This window comes from Artemia franciscana, chromosome 2 (assembly GCF_032884065.1).
Source record: "Artemia franciscana chromosome 2, ASM3288406v1, whole genome shotgun sequence".
Classification (NCBI taxonomy): domain Eukaryota; kingdom Metazoa; phylum Arthropoda; class Branchiopoda; order Anostraca; family Artemiidae; genus Artemia; species Artemia franciscana.
In genome coordinates this window covers 39,807,077-39,830,897 of record NC_088864.1, presented here as the reverse complement: position 1 = coordinate 39,830,897, position 23,821 = coordinate 39,807,077, and the positions used below count along the sequence as shown (strand labels likewise).

The 23,821-nt window shown below is 33.3% G+C and overlaps 1 protein-coding gene and 2 long non-coding RNA genes across 3 annotated transcripts in view; 2 read left to right on the top strand and 1 right to left on the bottom strand.

Moving 5' to 3' along the window:
• The window catches only part of LOC136041482 (glutamate receptor 1-like), a 254,832-nt gene that overhangs the window by 44,872 nt on the left and 186,139 nt on the right, over window positions 1–23,821 (bottom strand). The window contains exon 14 of the mRNA XM_065726181.1: window positions 19,246–19,444. Within this exon, the coding sequence (XP_065582253.1) occupies window positions 19,246–19,444 (199 nt within the window). The remainder of the gene's footprint in view (window positions 1–19,245; window positions 19,445–23,821) is intronic.
• On the top strand, window positions 9,724–11,944 carry LOC136041477 (uncharacterized). The gene is made up of 2 exons (XR_010621040.1): window positions 9,724–10,866; window positions 11,733–11,944. It is a non-coding gene; the product is annotated as an uncharacterized LOC136041477 (long non-coding RNA).
• LOC136041491 (uncharacterized) overlaps window positions 18,928–23,821 on the top strand; it is a 43,298-nt gene continuing 38,404 nt past the window's right edge. The window contains exon 1 of the long non-coding RNA XR_010621047.1: window positions 18,928–19,059. This is a non-coding gene — a long non-coding RNA (uncharacterized LOC136041491). The remainder of the gene's footprint in view (window positions 19,060–23,821) is intronic.

The window sequence follows — 23,821 nt, the reverse complement described above, 5'->3', positions numbered from 1 at the left end:
CAGTCTGTAATTTCTCTTTGAGTGTCCCGGTCGTCATTTATATTCCCTGAGTCCCGGTTTTTAATTTTCTTTACTTTATCTGTCAGCCGCAAGCCTGTTTTCTTGCTGTTCTTGTGATTCCTCGGCACGCTTTCTTTTCTTACTTTCTCTATCAGCCGCATGTTTTTTGGCATAGACTCTTTGAGCAGCTTCCTCGGCTGTTGCCATTGTAGGTTCTTCAGTCATTTTACAATTAAACATTTTTCCGTCCACGATCTTCTTAAAATTAAAAATTTGTCTTTGAACGATTTTCTTAAATACCTTTAATGACGTCATCGTTATAACAAACATGACGACAACTAACTTCATGACGACATGACATGGTGACATGACGTCACTCGACAGACACACAGACAACTTCTATATATATAAAAATAAGTTGTCTGTCTGTGTGTCTGTCTGACAGGTGACGTCATGTTTCTGTGTCGACTGACGTCATGAAGTTAGTTGTCGTCATTTTTGCTATGACGGTGACGTCATCAAAGATATTTAAGACATGCGTTCATTGAAAAATGTTTAATTGTAAAATGACTGAAGAACCTACAATGGCAACAGCCGAGGAAGCTGCTCAAAGAGTCTATGCCAAAAAACTTGCTGCTGATAGAGAAAGTAAGAAAAGAAAGCGTGCCGAGGAATCACAAGAACAGCAAGAAAACAGGCTTGCAGCTGATAGAGAAAGTAAGAAAAGAAAGCGTGCCGAGGAATCACAAGAACAGCAAGAAAGCAGGCTTGCGGCTAAAGAACACAAAACCGCGCAGTTAGATGAAAATCCACCTGGAAAGCGAGAGTCAAAACATATCAAAACTGAAAATGATAGCGATGATGATTGGGTTTGGGATTTTGACTTGGATAAGGTCATCAATGCCTACCAGATTTAAGCTAAAAACAAAGGTTCGGCGATATGTACTTCATAGTGACGCTGAAAAATAAAGAAGAAAAAAAACTGAAAAAATGTAAAAAACTAAAAAAAAGTAAAAAGAAAAAACACTCTAAGATAAATTACAGACCGGAACACAAATGACGACCGACACAGAGGGAATATAAATTACGACCGGGAACCTCAAAGAAAAATTACAGACTGGGACACCCGGACACAAATCACGACCGGGAATATAAATGACGACCGGGACACAGGGACACAACTACAACGGGGACGCCGGGGGCACAGGTGAGATATATAATTGACGACTGAGACACAGGGATTGTTTGAATAGAAATTACAGACCGGGACACCGGGAAACAAATGACGACCGGGACACTGGGACACAGGGAACATAAATGACGACCGGGAAACTCAAAGAGAAATTACAAACTGGGACACCAGGACACAAATGACGACCGGGACACAGGGAATATAAATGCTATTTATATGCACAGAATATGGGACAGCGAAGAATGTTGTATATTCGCATGTTTTACGTAGTTAAAAATATATATTTATATCTATCTCTATTCACAGGTGGGACACAGGGACACAGCTACAATGGCGCGTAACTAATATGGCGCGTAACGACTTACGCGCGCGGGGGGGGCTTGGGGGGCGCGAAGCGCCACCCCAACAGCTAGTATTTTTATAAATATAGAAAGAGCGCTTCGCGCCACCCCAACACCTAGTTGGTGGGGATGCTTCGCACCCCCCAAGCCCCCCGCGAGCGTAAGTCGTTACGCGCCATATTAGTTACGCGCTATTGTAGTTGTGTCCCTGTGTCCCACCTGTGAATATATATATATATATATATATATATATATATATATATATATATATATATATATATATATATATTTAACTACATAAAACTTGCAAATATACAACATTCTTGGCTGTCCCATTGCCTGTGCATATAAATAGATTGTCAGGTTTACCGACTCTTGAACATGCAACATATAATTGTCCATGGGAAAAACAATCTGTATTCAGATCTATTCCTCATTATTCTAATGATTGCCCTTGAGCTTTGTTGATGGTGATTGCTAATCGATCATTCCCTGTGTCCCCGTCGTCATTTATATATCCCCCTGTGCCCCCCAGCGTCCCCGTTGTAGTTGTTTCCCTGTGTCCCAGTCGTCATTTGTGTCCCGGTGTCCCAGTCTGTAATTTCTCCTTGAGTGTCGCGGTCGTCATTTATAATCCCTGTGTCCTGGTGTCCCGGTCGTCATTTTTGTCCCGGTTGTCATTTGTGTTCCGGTGTCCCGGTCTGTAATTTCTCTTTGAGTGTCCTGGTCCTCGTCTTTATTCCCTGTGTCCCGGTCGTCATTTGTGTTCCGGTGATTTGTTGATGGTGATTGCTAATCGAACAGTCCTTGTGTGTCGGTCGCTTTCTCTTTGAGTGTCCCGGTCGTCCCAGTCTATAATTTCTCTTTGAGTGTCGCGGTCGTCATTTATATTTTCTGTGTCCCGGTGTCCCGGTCGTCATTTTTGTCCCGGTCGTCATTTGTGTTCCGCTGTCCCGGTCTGTAATTTCTCTTTGAGTGTCCTGGTCGTCATTTATATTCCCTGTGTCCTGGTCGTCATTTGTGTCCCGGTGCTTTGTTGATGGTGATTGCTAATCGAACATTCCTTGTGTCCCGGTCGCTTTCTCTTTGAGTGTCCCGGTCGTCATTTATATTCCCTATGTCCCGGTGTCCCGGTCGTCATTTGTGTCCCGATGTCCCGGTTTGTAATTTCGTCAGTCGACAAACATGACGTCACTCGACAGACACACAGACAGACAATTTATATATATATATATATATATATATATATATATATATATATATATATATATATATATATATATATATATACTAGCTGTTGGGGTGGCGCTTCGCACCACCCCAACACCTAGTTGGTGGGGCGCTTCGCGCCCCCCCAAGCCCCCCCGCGCGCGTAAGTCGTTACGCGCCATAGTAGTTACGCGCCATATTAGTTACGCGCCATTGTAGTTGTGTCCCTGTGTCCCACCTGTGAATGTAGATAGATTTATATATGTGTTTCAAACTACGTAAAAATTGCGAATATACAACATTCTTGGCTTTCCCATTGTCTGTCCATATACAAAGCCGTATGTACTAATAATGACATCATATGCAAACGCTCTTTTTACAAACAAACAAACATGCATACACACAACTCGTTTTTATATAGATAGATAGATAGATAGATACAATACAAATTAACTACGTAAAACTTGTGAATATACAACAGTCTTCGCTGTCCCATTGTCTGTGCGTATAAATAGATTGTCAGGTTTACCGACCCTCAAAGATGCAACATACAATTGTACATTGGTAAAGCAATTTGTAGTTAATTTTAATGTTTTTACGTGTGCCCATAAATTAGAATTTTTCAGGCAAGCATTCATTTCGTCTGCAGGAGTTGGTCTAGGTATTATAGGTAATGTTTGCCTGAAATCTCCCGCAAGCAACATTAATGTGCTGCCAAAGGGTTTCGACTTCCCTCACAAATCTTTCAAGCATTGATCCAGAGCCTCGAGCGATTTTTTGTGTGCCATTGTGCACTCATCCCAAATAATAAGTTTGCATTGCTGCAATACTTTACCCATCCCAGATGATTTGGAAATATTGCACGTGGGAGTTTCTGTAGAATGCAAGTTCAGAGGCAATTTCAAAGCGGAATGAGCAGTTCTTCCACCAGGCAGCAATGTTGCGGCTATTCCGGACGACGCAATTGCCAACGCTATATCATTTTTTGATCGAATTGATGCCAGAATCAGTTTTATCACAAACGTTTTACCAGTACCTCCTGGCGCATCCAAAAAGAAAATTTCTCCAACGTTGTTATCGACACAATGCATTATCGTATCATAAATGTCTTTTTGTTCCGACGTTAACTTGGAAATGTTATTTTGTACATACGACAATAGATCACTCGTACTGTAACTTTGTTCACGATCCAATTCTACACATGTCGAAACAGCAGCGATACGGTTAGGTGAAGGCATTCCCAAATCCTGAAGAGGTTTGTTTGCCATACGTACGCACAAATCTTCTATAACAACTAAAGTGTAGTTATAAATTTCTGATGAAAAATCAAAAGTCATATATGACGTCTCTAACTGTTTTTGATGGAGTTTATCTTCGGACATTTTTGACTTATATTTTTCCCATAGCTCTGTAGGAGCTGATGGAGAGCAAGTTGTTAAAATGATGCCAAACAATGCACGAATTTGACTTGGGGTTGACGTTTCGCACGCGTCATTGATGCAGTTATCCCAGTGTTGGTCATTCTCCACTCGATGGCTGTTTTGAACAGACGCACTAAATTATTATTTTCGTGGAAAAGATGTTGCAATTGGGAAACGATTGTCCTTTCAACGTTGGGAGAAATTTCGCAACGTGCTTTCAATTCAGAATTTCTATCACTGATGAAGTACAATTGTAAAAATTTATGATTCTTGCCGGAGAATGGTAGAAGGGACCCTGCTCTACTTTTACTTTGAAAGTAGACATAAATTGATCTGGATTTTCGATTTGGGCTCCAACCGACGTCATTAGGAAACATGAGTTGTATTTTCTGATTTTTGACAAAAAACGCTTAGATTCTGACGTAGTTCCAGTAAGGAAAGTCTTCAATGGCTCTGGTGGTGCAGCCAATAGAGGAAGTTTAACTTTTCCTGAGGCGCAACACATTCCCATTGTTTCACCATTGAATTTCAAGGCCTTGCAATAGGGACAAATTTTAGACATTGTCCCGATTTGAACACATCTACTCAAGCTATAATCATCGACTGGGTTGTACCTGAATGCCAGGCGATAACTTTCAGGTTGCTCTGATTCCTCGGTACGCTTTCTTTTCTTACTTTCTCTATCAGCAGCAAGCCTGATTTCTTGCTGTTCTTGTAATTCCTCGGCACGCCTTCTTTTTTCACTTTCTCTTTTTGCAGCAAGTCTGCTTCCGCGTTGCTCTGGTAGTTCCTCGGCACGCTTTCTGTTCTTTCTTTCTCTATCAGCCTCAAGCCTGTTTCCTTGCTGTTCTTTTGATTCCTCGGCACGCTTTCTGTTCTTTCTTTCTCTATCAGCCTCAAGCCTGTTTGCTTGCTGTTCTTTTGATTCCTCGGCACGCCTTCTTTTTTCACTTTCTCTTTTAGCAGCAAGTCTGCTTTCGCGTTGCTCTGGTAGTTCCTCGGCACGCTTTCTTTTCTGACTTTCTCTATCAGCAGCAAGTTTTTTGGCATAGACTCTTTGAGCATCTTCATCGGCTTTTGCCATAGTAAGTTCATCAGTCATTTTAAACTTAAACATTAATAGATTTCTACGTGAACATATATGTCTTAAATATCTTTAATGACGTCACCGTCATAGCAAAAATGACGACAAGTAACTTCATGACGTCAGCCGACACAGAAACATGACGTCATCTGATCCACAGACAGACACACAGACAGACAACTTATTTATATATATATATATATATATATATATATATATATATATATATATATATATATATATATATATATATATATATACATATATATATATATATATATATATATATATATATATATATATATATATATATATATGTATATATATATATATATATATATATATATATATATATATATATATACATATATATATATATATATATATATATATGTATATATATATATATATATATATATATATATATATATATATATATATATATATATATATATATATATATATATATATATATATATATATATATATATATATATATATATATATATATATATATATATATATATATATATATATATATATATATGTATATATATATATATATATATATATATATATATATATCTATTTATATTCACAGGTGGGACACAGGGACACAACTACAATGGCGCGTAACGACTTACGCGCGGGGGGGGATGCTTGAGGGGCGCGAAGCACCCCCACCAGCTAGGTGTTGGGGTGGCACGAAGCGCCACCCCAACAGCTAGTATGTAATAAAAACATGATGTTCTTTACGTAAGTTAATGTATAAGTTACGTATATCTTTTACTAATAAATAGAATCGTAAAAAATTAAAAGTTCTAGTTGGCATTTTAATTAACCAAAAAATCGGAGGTCAACTAGGCTTCCTCCCCCGCTCTTTTTTCCTGAAAATCATTCGATCAAAATTATGAGAAAGCCATTTAACAAAAAAAAAAAAATGCAAATTTCGTTTTAATTATTTCTCCGCGGAGAGCCAAAATCAAAATATGCATTGATTCAAAAACGTTCAGAAATTAAATAGAAAAAAGAAGTTTTTTAAATGAAAGTAAGGAGCGACATTAAAACTTAAAACGAACAGAAATTACTTTGTATATGAAAGGGGCTGCTTCCTCATCAACGCCTCGCTCTTTACGCTAAAGTTTTTTACTGTTTTAAAAAGAAGAGTTGAGAGAAAAGGTCAAACTTTAGCGTAAAGAGCGGGGCATGGAGCATCAAATTGAAACTTTCTGGTTATGTTAAGGAGGATACTGCGCTAATCAAAAGGAACTATGTGCATACTAATACTACTATTATGCTACTATTATGCTAACGCTGCTACTATTATGACAGCTACTGCTACTGAGGCTAAGGGTATTAGTGTGAACTTTCAGGAAAAGTTTAGGAGGAGTCGAACTAACCAAAAGTCACTCTGTGCAAATCGCTATAGCTATTACTACTGCTACTACTAGTACTACTTCTATTATACTGCTAGTACGTCCAGTATTACTACTACTATGGCTAAGAATACTAGGGTTAAAATCCCAGGGAGAATTGAGGAGGAAGTTGAACTAAAGAAAAACACACTGAACGCATGCAAGTTGTCTAAAGGATGTATCAGCAATGCCTCAGAAACGGCTTGAAGTATTAAGTTGAAACTTTCTGAGTATGCTGAGGGGGATGCTGAACTAATCAGAAGGCACTTCGCGCAAACTACTACTACTGCTTCTACTACTATTACGACTACTAGTACTACTACTGAGGCTAAGGGTGTAAAGGTCAAATTTTTGTATACATTATAGGGACAAGTTAAACTAAATCCAAACACACTATGTGAATGCAGTTTGTCAAAAGGGTTTAGGCTATCAGCCATTTTTCAGGGACGGCTTAGAGCATTAAATAAAAAAATTCAGGTCATATCTAGGAGTTTGTCGATCTAGCCAAAGAGCATTATATGTATGCTTCAACTACTGCTACTCCAACTGGTACTGCTGCTACAACTGTTACTACTTCTATTACTAGTCTACTACTTCTACCAAGGATAAGGATATTAAGGGAGTATTAAAAGAAAAAATTTTTTTTAAATGATTTCTCTTTTATAAATCTATCTTTTTTATAAAGTTATTATGAATTTTTGGAATGAATGTCCATCTATAATAAACTGTAAATCCATGTTCATTTGTTCTTCTCGGCAATTTTGGTATGCATATGCAAGAACGTAGTTCAAGATACGGTTGTTTTCAGTAAAGAGAAAACTAGGCGTCTGTCTTTGGAGGGTATAGGGGGTGTTAGCCTTCCTCCTCTGTTTGGTAGTTTTTGCTAGTTTTGAGACTTTTTATTTATTGTAATTACTGTTCTTATGGTTTTCAGTTATTAATTGATAGTAATTTAGGATATTATTAACCTGACAAACTTCCTGACTTTATTTTTGCTCATCTTTGGTTTAATTTAGATCTTTACTTATCTTTCAAAAACTTTCTATAGGGATTATACATTTTTTTTTATAAATTTTTAGAGATACTTAGGGAGAAGTTGAACTAAATCCAAACGCAATGCGTGCAGTTTGTCAAAAGGGTTTAGGCTATCAGCAATTTCTCAGGAACGGCTTAGAGAATTGAATAAAAATTTCAGGTCATATCTAGGAGGTTGTTGATCTAGCCAAAGAGCATTATATGTATACTTCAATTACTGCTACTCCAACTGGTACTACTGCTTCAACTTTCACTACTTCTATTAATAGTCTACTACTTCTACCAAGGATGAGGATATTAAGAGGGTATTAAAAGAAAAAAAATTAAATGATTTCTCTCTTATAAATCTATCTCTTTTACAAAGTTATTATAAATTGTAGGAATGAATGTCTATATATAATAAACTGTCAATCTATGTTCATTTGTTCTTCTTGGCAAGTTTGGTCACAATAGTTCCGTGTTATAAAAATAAATGAATAGCTCGAGATGTGGTTGTCTTTCAGTAAAGAAAAAATTAGATATCTTTTTTTGGAGGACATAGGGGGTGTCAGCCTTCTTCACCTGTTTGGTAGTTTCTAATCGTTTTGAATTTGAGTTTTTATTTATTACTAGCTGTTGGGGTGGCGCTTCGCGCCACCCCAACACCTAGTTGGTGGGGGCGCTTCACGCCCCCCCAAGCCCCCCCGCGCGCGTAAGTCGTTACGCGCCATATTAGTTACGCGCCATTGTAGTTGTGTCCCTATGTCCCACCTGTGAATATAGATATATATATATATATATATATATATATATATATATATATATATATATATATATATATATATATATATATATATGTTTTTAACTACGTAAAACTTGCGAATATACAACATTCTTTGCTGTCCAATTGTCTGTGCATATAAATAGATTGTCAGGTTTACCGACTCTTGAACATGCAACATATAATGGTCCATGGGAAAACAATCCGTATTCAGATCTATACCTCATGATTCTAATGATTGCCCTTGAGCTTTGTTGATGGTGATTGCTAATCGACCATTCCCTGAGTCGCCATCGTCATTTATATATTCCCCTGTGCAACCCGGCGTCCCCTTTGTAGTTATGTCCCTGTGTCCCGGTCGTCATTTATATTCCCTGTGTCCCGGTCGTCATTTGTGTCCCGGTGTTCCAGTCTTTGATTTCTCTTTGAGTGTCCCGGGCGTCATTTATATTCCTTGTGTCCCGGTGTCCCGGTCGTCATTTATATCCCCCTGTGCCCCCTGGCGTCCCCATTGTAGTTGTGTCCCTGTGTCCCGGTCGTCATTTATATTCCCTGTGTCCCGGTCGTCATTTGTATCCCGGTGTCCCGGTCTGTATATACATTCGTTTTTTAGTTTTGTTTTTCTCCTTTATTTTTTTCCTTTTTTCTTTTTTTTTCTTTTTTAGTTTATTAAGATTTTTAGATTTTTTAGTTTTTTATTAGTTTTTAGTTTTTTTGTAGTTTTTACCATTTTTTTAGTTTTTTTAGTTTTTTTTTTCACTTATGTCCTGGTCGTCATTTAGCCTAAACTCCCTGTGTCCCGGTCGTCATTTGTGTCTCGGTGCTTCGTTTTTTTTAGTTTTTAGTTTTTTACCTTTTTTTAGTTTTTTTTAGTTTTTTAGCTTTTTTAGTTTTTTTTCTTTTTAGTTTTTTTTGTAGTTTTTACCTTTTTTAGTTTTTTTTCTTCTTTTGTATTAGTGTGAAATAATTCAGACGTCATATGCGGACAAACACGACGTCACTCGACAGACAGACAGACAGACATAACCCACAAACAACTTATTTTTATATATATTTATTCATATTTTTTTAGTTTTCTTTTTCTCTTTTATTTTTCAGTTTTTTCCTTTCTTTTAGTTTTTTTCTTTTTTAGTTTTTAGTTTTTTTTAGTCTTTTACCTTTTTTTAGCTTTTTTAGTTTTTTTATTAGTTTTTATTTTTTTTGTAGTTTTTGCCTTTTTTTATTTTTTTCAGTTTTTTTTAGTTATTAGATTTTTACCTTTTTTTTTTTTTTAGTTTTTTAGCTTTTTTAGTTTTTTTTTCTTTTTAGTTTTTTTTGTAGTTTTTACCTTTTTTAGTTTTTTTCTTCTTTTGTATTAGTGTGAAATAATTCAGACGTCATATGCAGACAAACATGACGTCACCTGATCCACACACAGATCCACACACAGACAACTTATTTTTATATATCTATCTATATAAAAATAAGTTGTCTGTCTGTCTGTGGATGGATCAGGTGACGTCACCTGAAAAAACTGGATCAGGTGACGTCAAAACTGAAAAAACTAAAAAAAAGGCAAAAACTACAAAAAAAACTAAAAACTAATAAAAAAAATAAAAAAGCTAAAAAACTAAAAAAACTAAAAAAAGGCAAAAACTACAAAAAAAACTAAAAACTAATAAAAAAGCTAAAAAACTAAAAAAACTAAAAAAGGTAAAAACTAAAAGAACTAAAAAAGAAAAAAAATAAATGACGAAACTCAAAGAGAAAGCGACCAGGACAAAAGGAATATTCGATTAGCAATCAACAAAGCACCGGGACACAGGGAGTATAAATGACGACCAGGACATAAGTAAAAAAAAAAAACTATCTATATATATAAAAATAAGTTGTCTGTGGATCTGTGGATCGTGGATCAGGTGACGTCACCTGAAAAACTGGATCAGGTGACGTCAAAACTGAAAAAACTAAAAAAAGGCAAAAACTACAAAAAAAACTAAAAACTAATAAAAAAAATAAAAAAGCTAAAAAACTAAAAAAACTAAAAAAAACTAAAAAAAGGTAAAAAACTAAAAAAACTAAAAACTAAAAAAAACTAAAAAAAAGGAAAAAACTGAAAAATAAGCTAAAATAAAGGTAAAAACCAATAAAAAACTTAAAAAAACTGAAAAAACTAAAAAAAGGCAAAAACTACAAAAAAAAAACTAAAAACTAATAAAAAAAGTAAAAAAGCTAAAAAACTAAAAAAACTAAAAAAACTAAAAAAAGGTAAAAAACTAAAAAAAATAAAAAATAAAAAAAAACTAAAAAAAAGGAAAAAACTGAAAAATAAGCTAAAATAAAGGTAAAAACCAAAAAAAAACTAAAAAGAAAAAAAGGAAAAAACTAAAAAAAAATTTCATCTAAAAAACTAAAAAAAAACTAAAAAAGGTAAAAACTAAAAGAAATAAAAAAGAAAAAAAATAAATGACGAAACTCAAAGAGAAAGCGACCAGGACAAAAGGAATGTTCGATTAGCAATCAACAAAGCACCGGGACACAGGGAGTATAAATGACGACCAGGACATAAGTAAAAAAAAAAACTATCTATATATATAAAAATAAGTTGTCTGTGGATCTGTGGATCGTGGATCAGGTGACGTCACCTGAAAAAACTGGATCAGGTGACGTCAAAACTGAAAAAACTAAAAAAAGGCAAAAACTACAAAAAAAACTAAAAACTAATAAAAAAAATAAAAAAGCTAAAAAACTAAAAAAACTAAAAAAAGGCAAAAACTACAAAAAAAAACTAAAAACTAATAAAAAAGCTAAGAAACTAAAAAAACTAAAAAAAAGGCAAAAACTACAAAAAAAAACTAAAAACTAATAAAAAAAATAAAAAAGCTAAAAAACTAAAAAAACTAAAAAAACTAAAAAAAGGTAAAAAACTAAAAAAACTAAAAACTAAAAAAAACTAAAAAAAAGGAAAAAACTGAAAAATAAGCTAAAATAAAGGTAAAAACCAATAAAAAACTAAAAAAAAAACTGAAAAAACTAAAAAAAGGCAAAAACTACAAAAAAACTAAAAACTAACAAAAAAAGTAAAAAAGCTAAAAAACTAAAAAAGCTAAAAAAACTAAAAAAAACTAAAAAAAGGTAAAAAACTAAAAAAAATAAAAAATAAAAAAAAACTAAAAAAAAGGAAAAAACTGAAAAATAAGCTAACATAAAGGTAAAAACCAATGAAAAACTAAAAAGAAAAAAAGGAAAAAACTAAAAAAAATTTTCATCTAAAAAACTAAAAAAAACTAAAAAAGGTAAAAACTAAAAGAACTAAAAAAGAAAAAAATAAATGACGACACTCAAAGAGAAAGCGACCAGGACAAAAGGAATGTTCGATTAGCAATCAACAAAGCACCGGGACACAGGGAGTATAAATGACGACCAGGACATAAGTAAAAAAAAAATTAACAAAACTAAAAAGAAGGTAAAAACTACAAAAAAACAAAAAAGAAAAAAAAACTAAAAACTAATAAAAAAACTAAAAAATCTAAAAATCTAAATAAACTAAAAAAGAAAAAAAAAGGAGAAAAATAAAGGAGAAAAACAAAACTAAAAAACGAATGTATATACAGACCGGTACACCGGGATACAAATGACGACCGGGACACAGGGAATATAAATGACGACCGGGACACAGGGACACAACTACAACGGGGACACCGGGGGAAACAGGGGGATATAAATGACGACCGGGACAAAAAAACTAAAAAGAAAAAAAAACTAAAAACTAATAAAAAAACTAAAAAATCTAAAAATCTAAATAAGCTAAAAAAGAAAAAAAAAGGAAAAAAATAAAGGAGAAAAACAAAACTAAAAAACGAATGTATATACAGACCGGGACACCGGGATACAAATGACGACCGGGACACAGGGAATATAAATGACGACCGGGACACAGGGACACAACTACAACGGGGACACCGGGGGAAACAGGGGGATGTAAATGACGACCGGGACACCGGGACAGGGAATGGTCGATTAGCAATCACCATCAACAAAGCTCAAGGGCAATCATTAGAATCATGAGGTATAGATCTGAATACAGATTGTTTTCCCATGGACCATTATATGTTGCATGTTCAAGAGTCGGTAAACCTGACAATCTATTTATATGCAAAGACAATGGGACAGCAAAGAATGTTGTATATTCGCAAGTTTTACGTAGTTAAAACCATATATATATATATATATATATATATATATATATATATATATATATATATATATATATATATATATATATATATATATATATATATATATATATATATATATATCTAGGTGTTGGGCGCGAAGCGCCACCCCAACAGCTAGTATAGATATATAGATAACTACTGCTTTTTTGGTTTTCATTTGTTTATTGATTGTAATTTAAGGTATTATTAAACCTGACAAGCTTCCTGACTTTATTTTTGCTCATCTTTGGTTTAATTTACCTCTTTACTTATCTTTGAAAACTTTTTATAGGGATTTTGTTTAAATAATTTTCATAAGCATAGATATTTCATATGTACTTCAAATGATTTCCATAAAGTTAATGGTAAAATATATAATGATCGAGATATATGTGAAGCATATGCAAGAACTACCTAAACATCGATTGTCATAGTTATCAATTTCATGGGTCTTACACAATTGTAAATTAAGCTACACAGTATAGGCCTACATTTTTACTCTACAAAAGAAACATTCGAAATTTTCTAATGGCACAGTGGCCCTCTCTCTTAAAGTTAGGGGAAAAGAACACTTTAATTCCAAGTTTGGTACAAGATCTATAACAAGACATGCATAGAGGACAGCGCTGTATAGTAATAAGCTCTTAGAACGATGAATCATACCGAGCTTTTTGAGGCATGAACATTGGAACCTATCAAGATGTGGGCCGTAAAAGAGGAACGGACATAAATTTATAACCCAATTGACGAGTTTCATTTGAAATAGTCGTTTTGTTCAACTTAGTTGAAAGTTCCGAAAATTATATCTTTGAGGACGTCAACCCTTCCACAGTCCTAGTGCCCTTTTTAATAGTCGAAAGTGATTGGAGGGCAACTAACCCACTCCAAAGCCCATCATTTCCTTAAACAAATCTAATCCAAAATTTGTGATAGCCATTTCATTCAGCGTAGTTAAAAGGTCTAGAAATTATATCTATGTGGATAGCAACTCCATCTCGACTTCCTCCATCCCGTTGGAGAAAGCGTGTAGATTGTGCATGTTTCCACATGCTGTATCTTTTTATTAGCAAACGCATCTAGCTGTGTCTAAAATCTTGTGTGTTCGTTATAATTAGGGGTAAATGGTCAGAAATCATATCGCCTGAGAAGATTACTAGATATAGTGCAATTATATTATAGTGCAATACCATGAATGTCATTAATATTCCTAGAGCTGTGGGAGTTGCGCCCAGAGACGTTTAAAGGGGGAGGGGCAATGGCTTCAGGCTCCATGGCTTGAGAAGCACTGGGAAGCCCACTTAGATGAAATATTTTATTTTGATTTGGCCTGTTTTGCAAATATTTGAGGTTGGAGGGGGGCAATTTAAATTTTTATTCTAATTAAAATAAATTAAGTTCAAATTTATTATACATAAATTTGTTGTTTTTTTCTTTTTTACCAAAATCAGTAAAAACTTAAAGAGCTTAAATAGAAAAACATTTTTTTTTTTTAACAAAAAAAGACAACGAAAATATGTCTGAAGCAGATTAAAAAGTATAACAGACATTATAATGATAATCAGCAAAAAGCTAATAGAAACAACTTAAAACAATGAAACCAAAAATGAACTTATAATTTACACAAAAATAAAATTGATATTACACTAAAACTAAAAAAGAACAGGAATTACTAGACAAATGAACGTGGAAGTCGTCTTCCACGCGTAAAAAAGCACAAAATACCATTTATAAATAAATGGAACTCAAAACAAACAGTAATCACAATAACTAACCGAGTCACACTCAAAACAAGCAGAAATTGTACATGAGTGGGGCTGAAAACCCCCATGCCTTCTCAAGGCCAGAGAATAATTTGCGTTTTACTGAACAAAATATATTTAAAATGTTTTCACATGACTCTTACTTGTTTAAAATGTTTTTACTAGATATTTGAAGGGGGAAGTCTCCCCCCTTGCACTCCAATTACAGCACGAGGAATAGAAGTTATAGTAGTAGTCTGGTTGCAGTTTTGTTGAGAAATAGTACTTTGCAAGCATCAAAAACAAGAAGAACAATAGGGAATTATCTTTGTAAGACAGTGTAATTCTAATTCAAATCAATATTTATGCCATAGGTCCAAGGGCCGTCCTCAGGAAAACATAAATATAGAAAAGAAAAAGACTTACAACAACATACAACCAATAAAACTAAAATGAAACGTTTTTAAATATTTTTGATGTTTGTGATGGAAAGGCAGTATGGTCTTCGTCACTATTTAATAGTAGTTTGGTTGAGAAATAGTAGTTATTATCATTTTAATCGAAACAGTCGTTACTATTCATGAGACAACTTTAAAGTAATTTTTTTTTTCATTGGACATTTTTTTTTTCAAAACGTATTCTAAACTTACATTGTCTATGAATAAATATATATAAAAATAAGTTGTTTGTGGGTTATGTCTGTCTGTCTGTCTGTCGAGTGACGTCGTGTTTGTCCGCATATGACGTCTGAATTATTTCACACTAATACAAAAGAAGAAAAAAAACTAAAAAAGGTAAAAACTACAAAAAAACTAAAAAGAAAAAAAAACTAAAAAAGCTAAAAAACTAAAAAAAACTAAAAAAAAGGTAAAAAACTAAAAACTAAAAAAAAACTAAAAAAAGGCAAAAACTAAAAAAAAAAACTAAAAACTAATTAAAAACTAAAAAAGCTAAAAAACTAAAAAAACTAAAAAAACGGTAAAAAACAAAAAAAACTAAAAACTAAAAAAGAAAAAACTAAAAAAAAGGAAAAAACTGAAAAATAAGAGAAAAAGAAAACTAAAAAAATATTAATAAATATAAAAAATATAAATATAAATATAATATAAATTAGCAATCAACAAAGCACCGAGACACAAATGACGACCGGGACACAGGGAGTATAAATGACGACCAGGACATAAGTAAAAAAAAAAAACTAAAAAAACTAAAAAAATGGTAAAAACTACAAAAAAACTAAAAACTAATAAAAAAACTAAAAAATCTAAAAATCTAAATAAACTAAAAAAGAAAAAAAAGAAAAAAGGAAAAAAATAAAGGAGAAAAACAAAACTAAAAAACGAATGTATATACAGACCGGGGCACCGGGATACAAATGACGACCGGGACACAGGGAATATAAATGACGACCGGGACACAGGGACACAACTACAATGGGGACGCCGGGGGGCACAGGGGGATATAAATGACGACCGGGAAACCGGGACACAAGGAATATAAATGACGCCCGGGACACTCAAAGAGAAATCACAGACTGGAACACCGGGACACAAATGACGACCGGGACACAGGGAATATAAATGACGACCGGGACACAGGGACATAACTACAAAGGGGACGCCGGGATGCACAGGGGGATATATAAATGACGATGGCGACTCAGGGAATGGTCGATTAGCAATCACCATCAACAAAGCTCAAGGGCAATCATTAGAATCATGAGGTATAGATCTGAATACGGATTGTTTTCCCATGGACCATTATATGTTGCATGTTCAAGAGTCGGTAAACCTGAAAATCTATTTATATGCACAGACAATGGGACAGCAAAGAATGTTGTATATTCGCAAGTTTTACGTAGTTAAAAACATATATATATATATATATATATATATATATATATATATATATATATATATATATATATATATATATATATATATATATATATATATATAATATATATATATATATATATAATATATATATATATATATATATATATATATATATATATATATATATATCTATATATATAAAAATAAGTTGTCTGTCTGTGGATGGATGGATGGATGTGTCAGGTGACGTCACCTGAAAAAACTGGATTAGGTGACGTCAAAACTGAAAAAACTAAAAAAAGGCAAAAACTACAAAAAAAACTAAAAACTAATAAAAAAAATAAAAAAGCTAGAAAACTAAAAAAACTATAAAGGTAAAAACCAATAAAAAACTAAAAAAAAAACTGAAAAAACTAAAAAAAGGCAAAAACTACAAAAAAAAACTAAAAACTAATAAAAAAAGTAAAAAAGCTAAAAAACTAAAAAAAGGTAAAAAACTAAAAAAAGGTAAAAAACTAAAAAAAATAAAAAATAAAAAAAAACTAAAAAAAAGGAAAAAACTGAAAAATAAGCTAAAATAAAGGTAAAAACCAATAAAAAACTAAAAAGAAAAAAAGGAAAAAACTAATAAATGACGACACTCAAAGAGAAAGCGACCAGGACAAAATGAATGTTCGATTAGCAATCAACAAAGCACCGGGACACAGGGAGTATAAATGACGACCAGGACATAAGTAAAAAAAAAAAAAACTATCTATATATATAAAAATAAGTTGTCAAACTAAAAAAAGGCAAAAACTACAAAAAAAACTAAAAACTAATAAAAAAGCTAAAAAACTAAAAAAACTAAAAAAAAGGCAAAAACTACAAAAAAAACTAAAAACTAATAAAAAAAATAAAAAAGCTAAAAAACTAAAAAAACTAAAAAAACTAAAAAAAGGTAAAAAACTAAAAAAACTAAAAACTAAAAAAAAATAAAAAAAAGGAAAAAACTGAAAAATAAGCTAAAATAAAGGTAAAAACCAATAAAAAACTAAAAAAAAACTGAAAAAACTAAAAAAAGGCAAAAACTACAAAAAAACTAAAAACTAATAAAAAAAGGAAAAAACTGAAAAATAAGCTAACATAAAGGTAAAAACCAATAAAAAACTAAAAAGAAAAAAAGGAAAAAACTAAAAAAAATTTTCATCTAAAAAACTAAAAAAAACTAAAAAAGGTAAAAACTAAAAGAACTAAAAAAGAAAAAAATAAATGACGACACTCAAAGAGAAAGCGACCAGGACAAAAGGAATGTTCGATTAGCAATCAACAAAGCACCGGGACATAGGGAGTATAAATGACGACCAGGACATAAGTAAAAAAAAAATTAACAAAACTAAAAAGAAGGTAAAAACTACAAAAAAACTAAAAAGAAAAAAAAACTAAAAACTAATAAAAAAACTAAAAAATCTAAAAATCTAAATAAACTAAAAAAGAAAAAAAAAGGAAAAAAATAAAGGAGAAAAACAAAACTAAAAAACGAATGTATATACAGACCGGTACACCGGGATACAAATGACGACCGGGACAGAGGGAATATAAATGACGACCGGGACACAGGGACACAACTACAACGGGGACACCGGGGGAAACAGGGGGATATAAATGACGACCGGGACAAAAAAACTAAAAAGAAAAAAAAACTAAAAACTAATAAAAAAACTAAAAAATCTAAAAATCTAAATAAGCTAAAAAAGAAAAAAAAAGGAAAAAAATAAAGGAGAAAAACAAAACTAAAAAACGAATGTATATACAGACCGGGACACCGGGATACAAATGACGACCGGGACACAGGGAATATAAATGACGACCGGGACACAGGGACACAACTACAACGGGGACACCGGAGGAAACAGGGGGATGTAAATGACGACCGGGACACCGGGACAGGGAATGGTCGATTAGCAATCACCATCAACAAAGCTCAAGGGCAATCATTAGAATCATGAGGTATAGATCTGAATACAGATTGTTTTCCCATGGACCATTATATGTTGCATGTTCAAGAGTCGGTAAACCTGACAATCTATTTATATGCAAAGACAATGGGACAGCAAAGAATGTTGTATATTCGCAAGTTTTACGTAGTTAAAACCATATATATATATATCTATCTATATTCACAGGTGGGACATAGGGACACAACTACAATGGCGCGTAACTATTATGGCGCGTAACGACTTACGCGCGCGGGGGGGCTTGGGGGGGGGGCGCGAAGCGCCCCCACCAACTAGGTGTTGGGGTGGCGCGAAGCGCCACCCCAACAGCTAGTATATATATATATATATATATATATATATTATATATATATATATATATATGTATATATATATATATATATGTATGTATATATATATCTATATTCACAGGTGGGACATAGGGACACAACTACAATGGCGCGTAACTAATATGGCGCGTAACAACTTACGCGCGCGGGGGGGCTTGGGGGGGCGCGAAGCGCCCCCACCAACTAGGTGTTGGGTTGGCGCGAAGTGCCACCCCAACAGCTAGTTGTCTATAAAATTCAAGTTGTGAGATATACGAAATATTGTTCCACGAACTGCGGAACAGTCTTTACTCGGAAAACATTTATTTCAAACTCGCGAGGAGCATGCAACCAAAGTTGTTTTAGGTCATGTAGCATAGCCAGTTTTGTGTCAGAAAGCACTTAGGATACTGGAATTCGGATGTTCCGCTTCTGTATCTCAATAGACTTTGAACAAAGTGCATAAGATAAGCAAATTATAGGGGATATATAAGATGAACTGGTTACATTTCAAAGATTTTCAGGTAGTAGATTTTTACATTTTCCAATTTCACCCTCCCTTGAGCCTGTGTCTCCATTGACTTTATATATTTATCTTAAGCACGGCTCATATATGGAACAGCATAATTATGCCCCGTTAAGCAGTTATATACGACCTAGCTCCTCTTATAAGGAATATAGTTGGAAAAGAGTCGCTTAATGAGTCTTACCTTGAAAAAGTCCCTTGTAGAGCCTGACATGAGGGTGCCATATTCTACTTCTGTTTGTCTTGCCAAATCATCAGCGGAATTAATGGGAGTGACCATTCTTTCGACAGTTAAAAATGCAGCAAGGTTTGCAGTGTATGAAGATATCAAGATTAAAGTGAAAAACCACCAAACTGCGCCAACTATTCTTCCGGATACTGACCTGTTCATAGTAAATACAATTGAAAGTAATGTAAGGAAATATATAAAATAAAAAACGCGTCACGTAAACCTGGTATCATTAAATCCATGCAATATTTTGCAAAGTCACATTCTTGCAAAAGTTAATTAATAAATCATTCAATTTTAAAATTCGTATTACAGGAAAAAATATTCTTTGAAATGGTTATTTAACGCGTAATATATGGTTTTCCTATAATAGGCTTTCTCCTTCCAATTGTAGTTAATAAATAAACTGTTTTTACATCCTCAAGCAAAACTAAAAAAGACTTTCCACTGAAGCTTATCACAGCACAGAACTTTTATATAAGAAATTGCTCCCATTGAATTGCTTTTAAAATCCCCAGTGTCCTCCTTATCCTGTAGCCTAACTTAACTTTTTATTCCCACAGCAGTGAAGGAAAAAGAAATGATAATATACAAAAATAGGCGCTATAGAGATTAGGAAAACACAAGACTTACTAACGAGACAAAAAAAACAAAAAAAAACTGAAAAAGATAAACGTTGTGATTGATCACATAGGAGATTTTGCATCCATAAGTGAGGAAATAAGGAACTATCGTTTCGCTGAAAAAAGAAAGTTGTGTGTTCAGTGCTACAGGATAGTACTAAATTAAATTGCTTTAAGCTAATATCTTGTGACTTGTATTGCAGAATTTTGTCGAACTTCAGGGTTTCTTATAATTCAAAAGCATTTTGTGATACACTAAATGCTAATATTCAGGGGGCGTCAATTCACCTGATTATAGGGTTGGGTGTGTACTTTTCAATAGCCATGGGGAAGGAGAATTTTATTTTATATTTTTTTTTTACGAAAATAATAAACGAGGATATTCTCGGAACCTACTGGAAGGGTGCACATATCAAAGTAGTAGAGGCCTCCTGACCTCTTCCCTGAACAACATGTATCATCCTGCTGATGAGTCATTTGTTCAGTTATAGTTGCAAAATAAAAATAACAATGAATAGTTATAGGTTTGGTTGTGAAATCGGATAATAGGGAAAAGAAAAAATTGGGCAAATTAACAAAGATGATAAATTGCAGGTTCTAGCCCTTATTTACTAATCAGCTAATGAAAAAATTCAGATCTCTTTGTCTTTCCTTATAGTGTACGTTTGAATAAAAACGGTATGTTTAACTTTATTTTGGCATCACAAATAGCAATTCTTTGAATCCATTGCGTGATGTTCCTCGTTATTTTCTTAAGGATGAAATCAGAAATAGAAAAGAAACTAATTCTGTTGAACAGTCTTCAAATTAAAAACATTTTTTCAGACTTGTGAACATTTTTTTTTCAAACATATTTTCATCCTTGCTACATTTATTACCAGATTGATTATGGAAAGAAAATTTTCGATGTCTTTGTATCTGAAAAGACAGATTAAAACGATTTCTGAATAAAATTATTGGCAACATGTTGAGAGTAATCACCATTAAATGGAAAGATTAAAGACTGCGGGAAACTTGTTGGGTAAAATGAAACTTGTTCTACGAATTAAAAGATTGTAGAGGGAAGGGAACGCTGAATTTCAGAGACAAAAGGTGGAAACCAACTGAAAATGATTTAGCCATCTTCTATTAAATCTAGAACTTTAAATTCCTCTTTGAAGTGGGTTCTGAAGAGTTCTACTAATTTAAACTTGCAACTTCTTATTAATCAAAAGAAAAGTTTAAGGGATCCTGTAGGCTACTCTGATTCACAAAATGACAAGGAGGTATAGAATTAACAAAAGGAAGTTTAAGACATACTTCGTGACATGAAATCATGCTATTCCTTTCTAATATATGCCATTTCTCGCAATTTTACTATAAGTTTTTGAAAGATGGTTCTGTCTGTCACTCTTTAGGAAGCTTCCAAACATCATGATTTTTTTTCCTGAACCTTGCATTTTGTATAAAGTATGTTTATTGAAGACTACAATAGATCTCAATACAGCCCTATCGCGATGTACTATTGGAATTACAAACCCATCCCATAGTCCATTTTGATACAACAAGAGCCCTGTCCTATTACGCTATTGCAAACATCGGGTCTGTCGAGCACCTGGTATTACGTAATCATTTCCGGCTGAATAGGAAACCATTATTCTTCTGAATTTCCGGAACCATTATTATCTGAGTCTCGTTTGCCAAGTATATTATTCAATAATTGAAGTGAGTTTGAAGTGAAATGAAGTCTGATAAACGAAGTTTTTATATGTATTCTAATATACAATTGGTAGAAATCCTTTTGTACTATAATGGTAACGAGTCGATTATTGATGATTGATTATTCATTATGACTACAAGCTGCCGGGTATCATTATTTTATTGTAATGGCCCAGAGTCCATCGGTTTTCCATTCCTGGGCTTGCGCACGACAATGGGCCCCACATTCCCATCCACGACCCGATTCTCCCTCCAGGGCCCTAATATCACACCTCCTCCAGTTTTTTGAACTTCAATTTTTTTCAAGTTTGAAATTTTTCGACTTTTCTTTTCAACACAATTTCTTTTAGACAGAATTGTTTTTGGACTTAGGATTGTCTTGGAGACTGATAATTATTTACGGACACCAAGAATTCCCTGATATGTTTACGAGAATTTCAAGGATTATGCGTTATTTGGTATTGTGTAATTATTCATGTAGTCCCAAAAACAATAAGTCAAAACAGTCGAAGTCCAAAAATTATATGTTCCAAAATAATTCAAAGTCCCAAGAAAAGTCTACGTGCCAAGAAAATTCTGTCTAAAGAAAATTGGGTTAATTTTTTTTAAATTCCATTAAAAAAATCGAAGCTCAAGAAAATTGGAGGGTAATCAATTATCAATAATCAATAATGAATAGTCAGCTGGATACCATTATAGTACAAAAAGATCTCTACCAATTGTACATTGGAATGCATATCAAAACTTTGTTCATTAGACTTTCAAGTCTAATATTTCAAGGATTATGCGTTACTCGGTATTCCATAGTTATTCAAGTAGTCCCAAAAATAATAAGTCAAAAAATTCGAAGTCCAAAAATTATATGCTCCAAATAATTCGAAGTCCCGAAAAAAGTCTACGTGCCAAGAAAATTCTGTCTAAAGAAAATTGTGTAAATTTTTTTTTTAATTCCAGAGTTAAAAAATCGAAGCTAAAAATAAAATCAGAAAAATGGATGGCATTGGAGCCTTGGGGTGACTTGGGGCCCCTGGAGGTGGGCTCGAGGTCCTGGTTGGGGGCATTGGGTCCAGGGTGGGAATATGGATACCAAAACTCATGCACAAGCCCAGTAATGAAAAACCAATGTGCTCAGGGCCGTTACATTACAATAATGATACCTGGCCAGTTGTAGTCCTAATCAATTATCAATAATAAATAGTCGGATGGATACCATTATAGTACAAAAAGATATCTACGAATTGTACATTGGAATCCATATTAAAACTTTGTTTATTAGACAACATGCCACTTCAAACTCTCTTCAATTATTGAATAATATACTTGGCAAACGAAACTCATATAGCAATGGTTCCTTAAATTTCCTATTCAGCCGGAAATGATTACGTAATACATGATGCTCGACAAACCTGATGTCTCCAATAGCACACCAGGATAGGGCTCACGTTGTATCCAAAGGGACTATAGGAGGGGTTAGCAATTTCAAAGGTACATTGGGATAGTGCTGTATTGGGACCCATTGTAGGGATGTTACTTACCCTAAAAAAATGTTTTATATATATATATATATATATATATATATATATATATATATATATATATATATATATATATATATATATATATATATATATATATATATATATATATACATATATTATTGTTGTTTAATGCCTTGTGATTTTTTGGGATCTTAGATTTTTTAAACTGAATTTTGAGAAGATGTTACATTCTCAATGACATCCTTGGTTATACCCAAGTACACGATAATTTTTGCATACGAGTTGCGATAAAATTGGCAATTTAAATTAAGCAGGTGGCAAAGATAATAGAGAACATTTTACATAATAGAGGTACAGTTTGGTACTATGAAAGAAGACCATGAGAACGCAAAATCAAATAGTATTTTTTACGGTGAATTAGGTTGCAACTGTCGCTGTAACCGTGATTTAAAAACACATTTATTTTGCAATTAGCAAAAACGTCCATGCCTCAATAAGCTGCTGTTTTAGCCACTACAAAAACGACTTTGGTTCAATTTGGGACCAAAATATTGCAAATAAAAAGCAAATCAGATCATAATGTTGCGGCTCAACTTAACCCCCAAAAACTGTTTTAAGGTCAACCAGTTTTCAATTGTATACTCCCTCGTTTGCGCGATTCCTTCGATATGTTGCTGTACAGTCTATAAAATTCTTACTAAAAATATGTAA